General features: G+C 41.7%; 1 protein-coding gene across 1 annotated transcript in view; it reads right to left on the reverse strand.

Annotated features, from left to right (window-relative positions):
• Positions 1-4,831, reverse strand: part of TOP2A (DNA topoisomerase II alpha) — a 29,592-nt gene extending 24,761 nt beyond the window's left edge. Inside the window, exons 1-8 of the mRNA XM_040497454.1 lie at positions 4,702-4,831; positions 3,702-3,857; positions 3,391-3,481; positions 3,062-3,125; positions 1,543-1,688; positions 1,292-1,389; positions 640-852; positions 61-234 (exon numbers count right to left, since the gene is read on the reverse strand). Of these exons, the coding sequence (XP_040353388.1) occupies positions 61-234; positions 640-852; positions 1,292-1,389; positions 1,543-1,688; positions 3,062-3,125; positions 3,391-3,481; positions 3,702-3,857; positions 4,702-4,722 (963 nt within the window). The 5' untranslated portion in view covers positions 4,723-4,831. The remainder of the gene's footprint in view (positions 1-60; positions 235-639; positions 853-1,291; positions 1,390-1,542; positions 1,689-3,061; positions 3,126-3,390; positions 3,482-3,701; positions 3,858-4,701) is intronic.
• Positions 4,832-14,791: the final 9,960 nt, after the last annotated feature.

Genomic DNA, 14,791 nt, shown 5'->3' on the forward strand with positions numbered 1-14,791 from the left:
TATAAAAGAGTAACACTTCTGTGTAAAGATAAATCATGATTAATACAAAAATAAAATTACCTTGGAAGTAGCAATGCTGTTGACAAAGCTAATTTGCTGAAAGCCTTTTTCACTCATTGTTAAGCATACTTCCCACCTGGGGTTTACTTGTTCATGGATAATTTTCAACGGATTGCCAGTTTCATCTACCTTATCCTTCAAATACATATCTACATAGCTACGGAATCCTTTTACCTGCACAGGAATTAAAAGTTATGGTATTAGAAAAAAGTTGTAAAAAGTATTCAATGATAGACCATGAGGATTTTTCAAAACCAGTGAAATAATGTTCACTAATGGGCATAAGAGAGTGGTCTTAAAGGGCACAAAAGGATTTATTTAGGAGACCGTTTGAGAATGACATTTCCTTTAGTGAGTTTAAAAGAGCTAGGTAAAAAGATGTGGCATACTGTTTTCTTTTCAGGAGTGTATCCAAGAAGCGATGAGAGAAAAAAAAAATGTATATATATATATATATCTATATCTATATCTATCTATATATATATATATATATATAAAATGAGAAAAAAAATCAGTGTTGCCTCTGATGATGACTATATAAAGTCTTTCATTGTCCTTAATACCCCAGAAAATACTTACTGGCAGCTTATTTCCATTGAGAAACACTTTGACATCTTTAGTGGATCCGGCAATATCATATGCTCTTCTGACCATTAGTGCAACAATATCTTTGTCTAGGCTTTGCATTTTAAACTTGGACAAATCAGGCTGGAAGGTAATACATGTATAATCTTCCCCATTGAAGGGCTTGAGTTCCATCTCACCAGCCCTTCCCATGTTATCCATCCACGTCTGTCAAGTAAAAAATAGGAAAGAGGAAAAAATTCAAGTCTTTTCACAACAAACTAGAACTAAACACAAATTTATAAGTCCTAAAAAATAACCTAATATATGTTCATGAATAATTTTCCATGATTTAATAGCTTATAAATTTTGTTAAGTTAAACTAACCATTAATGCTGTTATACATTGCTAAAGTATTATTCATCTATTTTAAATGTTTATTTATTTATTTTTGAGAGAGAAAGAGATAGAATAAGCAGGGGAGGGGCAGAGAGAGAGGATACTAAGCAGGCTCTGTGCTGTTAGCACGGAGCCCGATGCCAGGCTCAAACTCATGAACCAGAAGATCATGACTTGAGCCTAAGTCAGATACTTAACCAACTGAGCCACCCAGGCACCCCACTGAAGTACAATTTATAATGGAGGCACAAAATACTTCTTTACTTGCCTGTTTGAACATTTTCTTGTATTCTCTACTGGCTGTTTCCACAGTAAATTTGGTACTGAATATGTTACACAATTTGGCCCCATAGCCATTTCGACCACCTGAGAAAATAAATGTAAAATACTTTGCCATCAGTGTCAATGTTAATCAATTATAGAGATTTATTCCAATATTTCTAACTTTTATGCCACAGTCATTTAAAAGATGTGTTTTTTCAGCAACCAATATGTTCTTTATTTTCCTCAATACTCTACCTGTTACTTTCTTTTCATCATCATCATAGTTACTAGAAGTTAGGAGCTGTCCAAAGATGAGAGCTGGGACATACATCTTCTCAACTTTGTGTTCAACAACAGGAATACCTTTCCCATTATTCCATATACTAATTAAATTGTTTTCCCTAAGAAAAGAAGAAACTTTTATTGTAAAACAGATGTAAACTAGTGCTTAATATTTTCATATTTAAATATCATTATTTCTAAAATATATAAATTGACAAGTCTCAATTTCATTGACTCTTCTTCATGTATATATCTTCTGAAATTCAGCATGAACTACCTTTCCCATCATGCTTAGTTCCTGACACTCCTGTAATAGGAGCCAAGAGGAAAAAAGAATGAATCCTTTTCCAACACCTGGGCAGACAGTGATAATGCTAAAAAAATATGAAATTTTAAAATGTTAGGATAAACAAAGGGAAATGATTTATGCCCAATGGAAAGGACAAAATTCAGGAACAATATTATTATAGTGCTTGCTTTTTAAAAATTATTTATTTTTTTATTTTGAGAGAGAGAGAGAGAGAGAGAGAGAGCGCACGCATAAGTGGGAGACAGGCAGAGAGAGAATATCCCAATCTGTCTTACCACTGTCAGATCATGACCTGAGCCAAAATCAAGAGTCTGTGGCTTAACCGACTCACCCAGGCACCCCTATTATACTGTTTTGAAGAGGATCATCTGTACTGTCCCTAGCTAGCTTAGCTTTCCCACCCAACAAAGCACATTGCAAAACAAATATGAAAGGGAAAAACATTAGCAATTGTAAACTTCCCTGCTGGCCAATAAAATGGTAAAAATTTATTTGGACTTATTTCTCTCTTAGCTACTTAATGTTAATTCTCAGAAGATAGTACAATTTTAGGTATAACCAGACACACACTATGGATCTTATTCCGAGTAGTGCTTAATATTATCTACAAAAGACTAAAACTAGCTCATTTTTTTAAAGACTATGACATCAAGTCCTTCGGAGCAGTCAAATACATCATTAACACACTTCCTCCAAAGAACCTAAAATATAGCCATAACTGAGCAGGCTAATAAAAAGGTGAAACATGCACCCGTGTATCCATAAAGGGACACCCAGCATTTATAACCAGAAACATTAGATCCAATTATTCTCTATCACCACCTGCTGGTTTCCTACTTAAATAGCATCATGAGAAGAAAAAGCTCTAGATTCCAGAATGCTTAGACAGAGCATTTATTGGAGATGCTTACTGAAATACTTAGGGATGAAGTGTCATAATGTCTGTAATTTATTTTGAAATGACTTAGAAAAAATACAGATGAAGCAAATATAGCAAAGTATTGATAACTGTTGGATCTGGGTGGTAGTTATCACAGATTGTTCATTGTAACATTCTGCTTTTCTGTACTTTTGCAAGTAAGGGGGGGGGGTGGGAAAGCCAATGTTAGTATAAGGCAAAGCAAATGCAACTAACAGTAACAATGAGCTATAACAAAACAAAAGACCATGCAAGAGACTTACGGGTCAATTGTGACTCTAATACAAGACATTTTTGGGTCCCTTTGTTTGTTGTCTGCAGCATTGACTGGAAGAAAATACACATTTGTAAGAAATTAAAGTATTTTTTAAAAACATTAAGATGTAGAAAGAAAAAAAATCTAAAACAGCACAGGAGTAATATTACCCAGGTATTAATTTAACATTTATTCATAGTGCTGCTTCTAGGAAAGAATTCAAATCGCTAGACTCCAGTAAACTGCCCCACTTTTGCCAGCTACATGGTTTGCTAGAAATGATACTTCTTATGAAGGATTTGACCGGTTGATCTTTATGTGAAAGAATGTACTTACCTAGAATCTCATCAAAGATTTTGTACAACCCAGGGACAAAGGTGACTTCCCTATAGTTAATGCCAATATCTTCATCGTAAACCCACATTTGCTAGAAATAAGGCAAAGAAATATAGTTACTTTTACCCTACATTTATTCTGTCTTATCATTATGATTACTGTAAAGTCTTCTGGATTAAATACTACAATATACATAGGATAGCTCAGGCTGGTTCTAGTGACACTAAAAATACCTGAAGTATATAGCAAATTAACCTGGAAAAGTATACATCTTAACTACTTGGTAACTGCATTTCATTACGTGGTTTTACCTGGGTCACTAATTCCACGGAGCCAATATAGGTGTCTGGGCGGAGCAAAATATGTTCCAGTTGGGTTTTCTTTTGATAGATCCTTTCAATAGACAGTCTTTTCTTGGCATCTTCATTTTTCTTTGTTTTGTTGATTAGCATATTTTCATTTACAGGCTAGCAATTTTAGAAAATTGTAGAAAAGGGTTTTTTAATCAGAGGTTTATTAAAACAAAAACAAAACACCCACCGTAATGATTCACCCACTGTAACAAATCACAATCTCTTACCAGGTATTGGTAGAGCTGACATCGTTTTGTACAAACGCAGCAATTTAAGTTAATTTGCAGCAAAGCTCCCAGGGGTCGGATTGAATAAACATACATTAAGTGCACGTGACGTGAAAATAGTTTCCTTGAATGTTTTAGATGTCATCAATAAAATACACCCACTTTTCTCATACATTTCACAAATATTTGCTGAGTGCCCGCTATGTCCCAGGCACATAACAGATTCTGCTCAGTATCAGTTTGGGAAGGCCATCGATTCGATCCTTTGGCCAAGTTAACGTTTTGAATACAGAAGGGACATATTCCAAGCAACTCGGGCCTGCCGTCTCGTCAATAGGAACGTCGTGCAATGCTCTGCACCTTCCAGGGTCAGGGGCAATCAATCTCATTTTCAACGGGAGGGAAGGAAAGGAAAGCATCTGTCTGTGCGGCTTAAAGTCACACGCGGACCATTATAATACAGGCCAGTGTAATACTGACCCTAGAGACAGTAAAACAGAACCCAACACCCCAGAAGCCAGAGTAGCCGATAATACTTCAATACTAGCACCATAAAGTGGTGTTATCCTCTTCACGATCCCGCCGAGCCCAGGAGACCCGGTCGACGCGGAATACCGGCTCCCAGCCGGCAGCGATCGGACCACAGCCCCAGAGCCTAACCCTTCGCCTGAAGCCAGAGAGATGCCGGGCCGCGCTGAACCTCCACGACCCGCCCCTTTCACGAGCTATACCTGCAGTGGTGACACCTCCATGGTGACGGTCGTGAAGGGGGTCGTGCAAGCGACTAAACCAGCGGGACCCACGAGGCCACCACGGAACCAGCCGCTTCTCCACAGACGCTCGTCGGTTAGAAAAGTTCTTCCAGTCGCATTTGAACCTTCCTGGAGCCCGCCCAAACCAGATGAACCAATCCCTGACTCGCTCTCACAGGCTCCGTCTTGAGAAACCAATCATAGCTTGTTTTTTATATCCACCAATGAACGCCTGAGTTGGCCGGGGGCCTGTTTGAACAAGCCAATTAGACAAGGGAGGCGGGACTAGAGGGTTTTCAAAAGGCACCATTCGGCGTCTTAGCGGAGAGACGGACAGGGAATCTGGCGAATGAGGAGGAGTCTATTTGTTCTCTCGGTGCAGACTACCCCGAAGAGACTCGCGGGGCCACCGTGGTTTTGTGAGGTGCAGGCTGGGGCAAAAGGAGGAAGGAGAAGGGTTCCTCGCGAGCTGCTAATTTCTTTCAGATCCCTGAAATCTAAAAACCATCTCCCGTCCTGAGGCTTTTTAGCGAGAGGCACGGGAGTCCTAGCTTCATTTTCCTGAGGAAACCGAGAGCCGGCCTTCTGGGCAGATTCTGGCGTCTGCCTCAACCTCCCCTCCCAAGAATTTCTTTTCGAAGAAACCGAAGTGCCACAGTGGTGGTTTTGGGGTAGAATAGAGGGTGAGGAGAGGCCACGCAAAATGGAGAGCAGCATTCAAGTCCCCCAGTAGAGCGGCGTTGGGCTGCAAGCTGGTCAATCCAAAAGAATAGTTTGTGGTTACCGCTTCCGGAGCCGAGGACGGTGTTTAGGGGTCATTCGAGGACAGAAACTTTTTCCTCAGAAAGCCAGTAGGATGCCCTGCTGCTTGTTGCTTTTGCTTTCCTCTGTGTTAAGTTCCCTGAATTCTGCTATGCAGACAAGCTGTTCACATTTGAGGAGGAAATGCCAAGCCAAAGACTGAAGTTGTTGGTTTTTTTTTTTTTTTTTTAACTCTTCGGTGTAAACGTTTGAGTGGGTTTATTCTGCCCTTGTCAATCCACAATGTTAAAATGACAAAAGAACGTATTTTTTTTTTTTATTCCCCTTACAAGATGCCAGAATAGAATAACTGCACAATTTGAATGACTACTAATTCTGTCGTCTGAACCACTTCCTTCCAATCATTCTTAAACTGAGATTCTATCCCTGCTGGGCAATTTGCCAGTCGTGCGGTCTGGATGGAGGCAGCTTTTTGGTGCTTTTGTTTTCTCTGCTGAGAAAGAATAACCGTGTTACCTCAGCTGTGTGAGGATTACACAAGATAAATGTAAGATGTTTAGAATAGTAGACTAACTATCAGAATCAGGAAGCAAGAATCTTCCTTAGGCTGGCTTGACGATTTGTGGCTTTAATTCTTCCCCCACCCCACCTTCTAAAAGAAATCAGAGGTCAAGACAAATTGTTAAATCACCCCAGCATATCTAATACCTGCTGGGCTAGCAAAGCCCCAAGCAGGGCTGGTGATGGGGGGCGGGGAGGGGGGGGGAGGTTTGTCACCGGAAGTCAAGGATGGAGGTAGCCTATGGGCTAGGGCTAGGGTGATTGGAAAAGCCAAAGGAATGGAGCTTTGGCATGGCTCTGGCCCGTGTCCACTGGTCTCCTGGCCTCCAGTAATTCCAAGTGTTTCATTCCACTCTCCTCACTACATGTGTTGATACCAGTAGTCAACTTCCAGAGCACAGCACCACCAGGGTCTCAGAGCAGTTGTAGGGAAGCCCATCCAATCCAGTAACTTGTGCTCATCCAAAGGGCTGACCAGGCCTTGGGCTCCAGGGCCAGCCATTGATTCTCTGCAGCCTCCCCAGAACAGAGGCTGGCCCTGACAGAGAACTGCCATGCTGCTTTCTACTTCCTGGAGCACAGAGGCCCCACGAGGTAGTGGTCAGTGGACATGCTTTCCCAAGGACGGCAGCCCAGCCTCTGCCTTTCTTGGCCTCTGCCTTGTAGGTCATCCCAGCCTGCAGTACCATATGAGACCCCGCTGGGGATGAGGCAACAGGAATTTAATAAGCAGCTCTCGCCCTATTTTCTAGGACCCTGCAGTTTAGTTTGATCCTGATTCTGTGAGGCTCTGTTCCAAAAACCCAGAAGCAGAACTGTGGAGTCAAAAGGACTTGAGTCACACAGGCTTGAGTCAAAAAATTCTCCGTGAGCCTCAGTTTTCCCATGTCATTATCCTTTATCAAAAGTGCAGAGGGATAAATGAGATATGGAAGCACTTAGAACAATTTTCCAGCCCTCTAGTGGGATCATCTTGTTATGGGTTGGGGTAGGGTTGGGGCTTCTCTTTAGGACACAGGCTGTTTCTTTGTCAGTCTCGCCTCCTTTCCAGAGCCTATCACAGGGTGTCCTACAGGATGTGTTGGGGGCCACTGAAGGAAGTCTGGGATGGGTGGGCTTGGGAGGCAAGAAGGGGTAGGGAGTCAGTTCCAGGGGCTTTGGTGGGGAGAGGGGGCAGCTACCACATCCTCATTACTGCCCGCCTCCCTCATCTTTACAGGGAGCTCAAACTAGCTACTCAGTGCCTTGCCCCATCCCTACTTCTGCCCTGGGTCAACATTAAGTACCGGAGTCAGATTCCTGGCTACAGTACTTGGCTGGGTGTATGACCTTGGCGAGTCATTCAGTTTCATTGTGTCTCCATTTCTTCACCTAAAATGGGGATAACGAGAGTACCTCCACATAAGGGATATAACACATGTATACAGTGCTTAATGCATTGCTTGGCAAATAATAAATGCTCCAAACATGTTAGCAGTTATTACCTCTACTCCTTTTCAAGACCTTCCTCCCTCTCCCCTGCCAATTCTCCAAGTCCTCTCCTCCAAAACCAATTCAAAATTTCCCTTGTTCAGGGAATCTTCTTAGACCCTTTCTGCAAGGCTTCCTCCAGTTGTTTGGAGTACATTTGCATATGCGGATGAATTCCTTTGATAAATATTTTTTCGTTGTTTTCTTATGGGTATTTTGCATTTTCTGTCTCTCCACTCAGCAGCAGGGGGAAGGGGTCCTAAAGGAGCTGTGTCTCCATCCTCCACCAGGGAGTTCCTCTTGAAAGTGCATTATTTCTTCCCTCTAGCTGGCTGGCTGAGTGAAGGGGGTTGGACTGAAAATGTGGCTCTGGATTTCGGGGATGGAGCTGGCTAGGCTAGGGTTCACTGGGAATTCCTGAATGAGGCTGGACTGGTCCAGGGTCTGGGGTGGTTAGGGCTGGGCCAACAGACCCTCTTTACCTTGAGGTTAATGACTGATAGGGTCAGATCAGTGCTTTTTACCAGGGATACCAGTCTTGGGATGGAGGAGGCCAGGAGAGCCTAAAACATTCCATGGAGCTCAGCCTCTCCCTTCTGGTGGCGCTGCAGGTCTGGTCCTTGGACAATTAGGGGTTTCAGACAATGGGGCAATGAGGGCCACCAAACAGACCTGGCAGGAGAACAAGGGAAGCTCCGGTGGGGAGCAGCTCAAGATGAGAGATTAGTCCCCAATAAGTTCACACAGAGGTTTCCTTCTGCAGTCTGGCAATCCAGTGTCTATCGAAAATTTAAAAGTGTACACACCTTTTGACTCAGTAATTTATCTTCTAGGAATACTGATACATTCCCACAATTGTGTGTATATATAAAGTCATTGCGATATTATTTTTATTAGCAAAGGACTGGCAGCATGGAATAGAATGATAGGTGAAAATTTATAAAGGAAAATCTCACTAAAATGGAGCTAGGAAGCCAGAAGGGAGAACTCTCACACCCTACCATTCCTCATCAATTGCAGACCCCAACAGGAAGAGACGTACCTTGCAAATCCATACTATAGCTACTTCATTACTACCCCAGCTGGAGGGAGAAAGATTTCCTCCTCCTCCAGCAACAGCCTAGCCAATGAGAGATTCCCACAACTGAGCCAAAGAAAAGCCACTAGGAACCCCATTTTGCTCCAATGGACTTTTTGTTTCTAATGGCCCTCCCTACTCCCCCCCCCCATAAAGAAGTGGTCCTCTCCTTTGTTCTTTTTTTTTTTTTTAATTTTATCTATTTGTTTTTTGAGAGATACAGAGAAAGCAAGCAGGGGAAGGGCAGAGAGAGAGGGAGAGCAAGAAATCCCAAGCAGGCCCCACACCGTCTGTGTGGAGCTGGATGTGGGACTCGAATTCATAAACCATGAGATCACGACCTGAGCTGAAACCAAGGGTCAGAGGCTTAATCGACGGAGCCACCCAGGTGCCCCTCTCCTCTGTTCCTTGGACTTGCCTATGGTTTTGCTGTAGCTTGCTTGTCCTGAATTGCAGTTCTCTGCTATTCCCAAATAAACCCAGTTTTGCTGGTAAAATAACTGATGGTTTTATTTTTAAGGTTAACAATATGCAGCTATGAAAGAGAATGAAGTTGGCCTAGGTGCACTGATATGGAAACATCACTAAGATATATTAAACATTTAAAAAGTGGGGCTCTGGGTGGCTCAGTCGGTTAGAAATCCGACTTTGGCTCAGGTCATGATCTCACAGTTTGTGGGTTCCAACCCTGAGTCTGGCTCTGTGCTGACAGGTTGGAGGCTGCAGTCTGCTTCGGATTCTGTGTGTGTCTCTCTCTCTCTCTCTCTGCCCCTCCCCTGCTCATGCTCTCTCTCTCTCTCTCTCAAATAAATAAACATTAAAAAATTAAAATAAAAATTTTTAAATGAAGTGAAGAATAGTATGTAGAACAGAATCCATTTGGGTAAATGTGCATTGAAAAACTCTGGAAGGGGGGGCGCCTGGGTGGCTCAGTCGGTTAAGCATCCGACTTCGGCTCAGGTCATGATCTCACGGTCTGTGAGTTCGAGCCCCGTGTCGGGCTCTGTGCTGACAGCTCAGAGCCTGGAGCCTGCTTCGGATTCTGTGTCTTCCTCTCTCTCTGACCCTCCCCTGTTCATGCTCTGTCTCTCTCTGTCTCAAAAATAAATAAACGTTTAAAAAAAATTTAAAAAAAAAAAAAAAGAAAAACTCTGGAAGGAATTATAAATGGTGGAAGGGGAGGAAAACTCCTCATATTTTCCATTCTATCCCATTTGAAAATTAAAAATTATAGAAGGGCACCTGGGGAGCTCAGTCAGTTAAGCGTCTGACTCTTGATTTTGGCTCTCAATCGTGGGATCGAGCCCCGTGTTGAGCTCCACACTGACAGCATAGAGCCTGCTTGGGATTCTCTCTCCCTCTCCCTCTCTGCTCCTCCCCAACACTGGTGTGCACGCCCTCGCCCCTCCTCTCTCTCTCAAGATAAATAAATAAACTTAAAAACATTATAAACATTTATTATTTTTATAATGTGAAAATTTAGCTCAAATAAGCACAATTTAAAAAATTTCCCTCAGTAATTGTGGATCTTGATAATCCTGTGTGTTCCTTATCTTTTGCCAGATGACTATTTTTTTTTTTTTTTAGTTTTAAAATATTTATTTATTTTTGAGAGAGAGAGATGGCGTGAGAGGAGGAGGGGCAGAGAGAGAGGGAGACACAGAATCTGAAGCCGGCTCCAGGCTCGGAGCTGTCAGCCCAGAAGCCAACACAGGGCTCGAACTCATGAACTGTGAGATCATGACCTGAGCTGAATTCGGATGCTTAACTGACTGAGCCACCCAGGCACCCCGCCATGTGACTTTCTACGGGTTTGTTTTCTTCCCTGCCCTCTGCCCTTTTCACTCCTGTTCCTTTTTTCCCACCTCACTAAAGGCAAGGCATACTTGTCTATACAAGCTTGTGTGAGAATGTAAGTTTTGTACATATAGATTTTCAATATATGTGGATCTGGTGGGGAGACTCCCTACAGAAAAACCAAACTTTGGGTCAAATTGAGGGACAGGGACAGTGTGTTGTGGTGGTAAGTTGTAGCCCAGCTCTTTTGTCACTAGTTGCATGGCCTTGAGTAAATCCCTTCCTTTCTATAGGTCTGCTTCTCTACCTGTGAACTGAAGTCTAGGTAGCCCAGCAAAATGCCTTCCACAGAGTATTAGAGAGGTAATGGTGGGGTTGGGGAGGGCAGTTAGTGGAAGTGAGGCCAGGGTTCTCTAGCCCAGAGGAGCTCCACTTTTGTCTTTTTATGTCCTGTGTAAGAGTTTAGTTCTGTGTAAGATTTCATTTGAAAATGAGGATTGACTAATCACATTAAACAAACCAACCAACACTGGGTAAATGATTGTTAAGGGCCCTTCTAATTCTAACACTGTGTAATTCCAAATATGACTTTTTGTGCACTGAGTTGTTTTCAATCAGTTGGGTTTATTTTATTTTAAAAAATTTTTTTACAGTTTATTTATTTTAGAGAGCGAGAGAGGAGGAGGGGCAGAGAGAGAGAGAGAGAGAGAGAGAGAATCCCAAGCAGACTCCACACTGCCAGCACAGAGCCCAACATGGGGCTCGAACTCATGAGCAGTGAGATCATGACCTGAGCCGAAATCAGATGCTTAACTGACTGAGCCACTCAGGTGCCCCTAATGTTTATTTATCTATTTTGAAAAAAAGAGAGGACGAGCAGGGGAGGGGCAGAAAGAGAGGGAGAGAATCCCAAGCAGGCTCTGTGCTATCATTGCAGAGCCTGACATGGGGCTTGATTCCACAAACCATGAGATCATGACCTGAGCTGAAATCAAGAGTCAGACACTCAACTGACTGAGCCATGCAGGCATCCCTCAATCTGCTTGAGATTGAAGAAAATCAAAGGCCTGCAACTAAATGCTGCTTACATGTTTCTCCTCCCTTTTGATCATGAAAAGAAAGAAGCTACAGAAGCAGAATGGTGGGAATTTTACAGAGCACAGAAAAGACTGTCAGTTGGAGCAGGCAGTTAGTCCTTTTCTTACTAGAAGAACCAGAAGACACAATAGGAGAAAGCCTATGTGGGCTTTTAAAATGAAGCTGTCTTGGGGCGCCTGGGTGGCACAGTCGGTTAAGCGTCCGACTTCAGCCAGGTCACGATCTCGCGGTCCGTAAGTTCGAGCCCCGCGTCAGGCTCTGCGCTGATGGCTCAGAGCCTGGAGCCTGTTTCCGATTCTGTGTCTCCCTCTCTCTCTGCCCCTCCCCCGTTCATGCTCTGTCTCTCTCTGTCCCAAAAATAAATAAACATTGGAAAAAAATTAAAAAAAAAATAAAATGAAGCTGTCTTGAAGCCCTTTGAATATTTAAGAAAGAAATTTTGGTATCACAATCCCAGATTTCAAGATATACTACTAAGCTGTAGTAACCAAATAAGATAAAAATAACACACGGATCGATGGAAGAGAATAGAAAGCCCAGAAATAAACCCACAATTATAGGGTCAATTAATCTACAACAAAGAAGACAAGAATATGCAATGGGAAAAAGAAAGTCTCATCAACAAATGGTTTCTTACACTATGCACAAAAATAAACTCAAAATGGATTAAAGATCTAAATATGAGACCTGAGACATAAAAATCCTAGAAGAGAGCACAGGCAGTAATTTCTCTGACGTTGGCTATAGCAACATTTTTCTAGATGTCTCCTAAGGAAAGGGAAACAAAAGTAAAAATAAACTATTTATTGGGACCCAATCAAAATTAAAAGTTTCTGCACACGAGTGCCTGGCTGGCTCAGTTAAGCGTCTGACTCTTGATCTCAGTTCAGGTCATAATCTTGAGGTTCATGGGTTCCAGCCCCATGTCACGCTCCATGCTTTCAATGGGGAGCCTGCTTGGGATTTTCTCTCCCTTTCTCTCTGCCCCTCTCCTGCTTGTGCTGGCACTCTCTGTCTCAAAATAAGTAAATAAAACTAAAAAAAAAAAAAAAAAAAAAGTTTCTGCATAGCAAAGGAAACAACAAAACAAAAAGACAACCTACTGAATGGGAGAAGATATTTGCAAATGATATATCCGATAAGGGGTTAGTATCCAAAATATGTAAAGAACTTGTACAACTCAACACTAAGAAAATGAATAATCCAATTTAAAAATGAGCGTCAGAAGACATGAAGAGACATTTCTCCAAAGAAGACATAGATGGCAAACATACACGTTGAGCATGAAAAGATGCTCAACATCACTAATCATCAGGGAAATGTAAATTAAAACCACAATGAGATATCATCTCACACCTGTCAGAATGGCTAAAATGAAAAAGAAATAAGTGTTGGCAAGGATGTGAAGAAAAAGGAACCCTTGTGCACTGTTGGTAAGAATACAAACTGGTGCAGCTACAGAATTCCTCAAAAAATTGAAAATAGAATTACCATTAGATTCAGTAATTCCACCACTGAGTATTTACCCAAAGAATACAAAAAGGTATATGTACCCCTATGTTTACTGCAGCATTATTTATGATAGCCAAAATATGGAAGCAACCCTAGTGTCCATCTATAGAGGAATGGATAAAGAAGATGTGGTACACACACACACACACACACACACACACACACACACACACACACACTGGAATACTACTCAGCCATAAAAAGAATGAAGTCTTCCATTTGCAACAACATGGATGAATCTAGAGGGGATAATGCTAAGTGAAATAAGTTGTCCAGAGAAAGACAAATACCTTATGATTTCACTCATATGTGGAATTTAATAAACAAGACAAACAATCAAAGAAAAAAAGAGACAAACAAAACCCCCAAACTCTTAAATATAGAGAACAAATACCGCAGAGGGAGGTGGGTGGGAAGATGGGTAAAACAGGTGAAGGGGACTAAGCGTACACTTCTCGTGATGAGCATTGAATAATGTATCGAACTATTGAATCTCTATATTGTACACTTGAAACTAATATAACACTGTATATAAATTATACTAGAATTAAAAAGAATTAAAAAAACAAAAAAGAATTTTGACCTGATCAATAAACATTTAGGGCAAGTAAGGAAGTATTCTATTCAAGGATGGGAAAAATTCAGGATAAGATTTGTCTTTGATAAGTAAAAAAGAATAATTAATGAGAGGTACTGATGTAAGAAAGTACCATGTAAAGAAAAAGTTTCCAATTAGAGCTGGTCAAGAATAGACATTCTTAGGATCTAGGGACTTTTCTTACCACTGGAATGTTGGAGTCTAGATGGCCATTTTCTGAGTATGTTGTAAGAGAGATCTCTCCAAAGTGAGGGTTATATCTAGTGATCTATAAGATCCCTTCTAACTTTAAGATGTTATGGTGATTTTACACAGGAGTTTGTTTCTGTAAATTGTGCTCTAAATTGTTTATAGTATTCAAACATAGTCCCATTTAACAAAGAGCAACTTCTCAGAAAGCATAATCAACTAGAAAAATATAACATAGTCCCTGTCTGGAGTAGCCTCTGCCTCGAATGACCTCTGTGATGGTTAATTTTCTGTGTCAACTTGGTTAGATTATGGCATCCAGTTGGGTCAAACACTAACCTAGATGTTGCTGTGAAGGTAGTCTGTAGATGTAATTAGCACTTACAATCAGATGACTTTGAAAAAAAGGATTGTAATGCCTTTGTAATGCTGGTGGGCCTCATCCAATCAGTTGAAGGCCTTAGGAGCAAAAAATGGAGGTTTCTCAGAATTCTGTCTCAGGACTGGAACAGAAATTCCACAAGAGTCTCCAGCTGCCAGTCTGCCTACAAATTGCAGACCTGTCAGCCCCCACCATCGGAGCCATTTCCTAAAAACCATATAAGTTTTCTGAGTGCCAATTATGTACTAGACATAGTAACCAGCCCTGTACATAATTTTCCCCCTAATCTTTACACCAACCCTTTATACTGAGGAAACGGAAGATTAAGGGGGTTAGGTAATTCCCTCTAGATTGTAAATTTCTACTTATCTTTTAAGACAAGATCTCACATCACTTCCCTTTGAAGTTCTCTCTAATCACGCACTCCGGGCTCCTCTGTGCTTTCTTGGCATCCAGTACATTTCTCTTCGTTACATAGCACTGATCATTGTGTGTTTAGCTGCAGGTCTCCCTCTTCTGGCCACAAGCTCTTCTGAAGGCCTGCTCTTTTGGAACCTTCAACACCTGGTACAATACCCACTCCCCAGGAGACCCACGGTGAATGCTATCAGTACTATCATTG

This window comes from Herpailurus yagouaroundi, unplaced genomic scaffold (genome assembly GCF_014898765.1).
Source record: "Herpailurus yagouaroundi ecotype Mexico unplaced genomic scaffold, PumYag 189, whole genome shotgun sequence".
Lineage (NCBI taxonomy): Eukaryota > Metazoa > Chordata > Mammalia > Carnivora > Felidae > Herpailurus > Herpailurus yagouaroundi.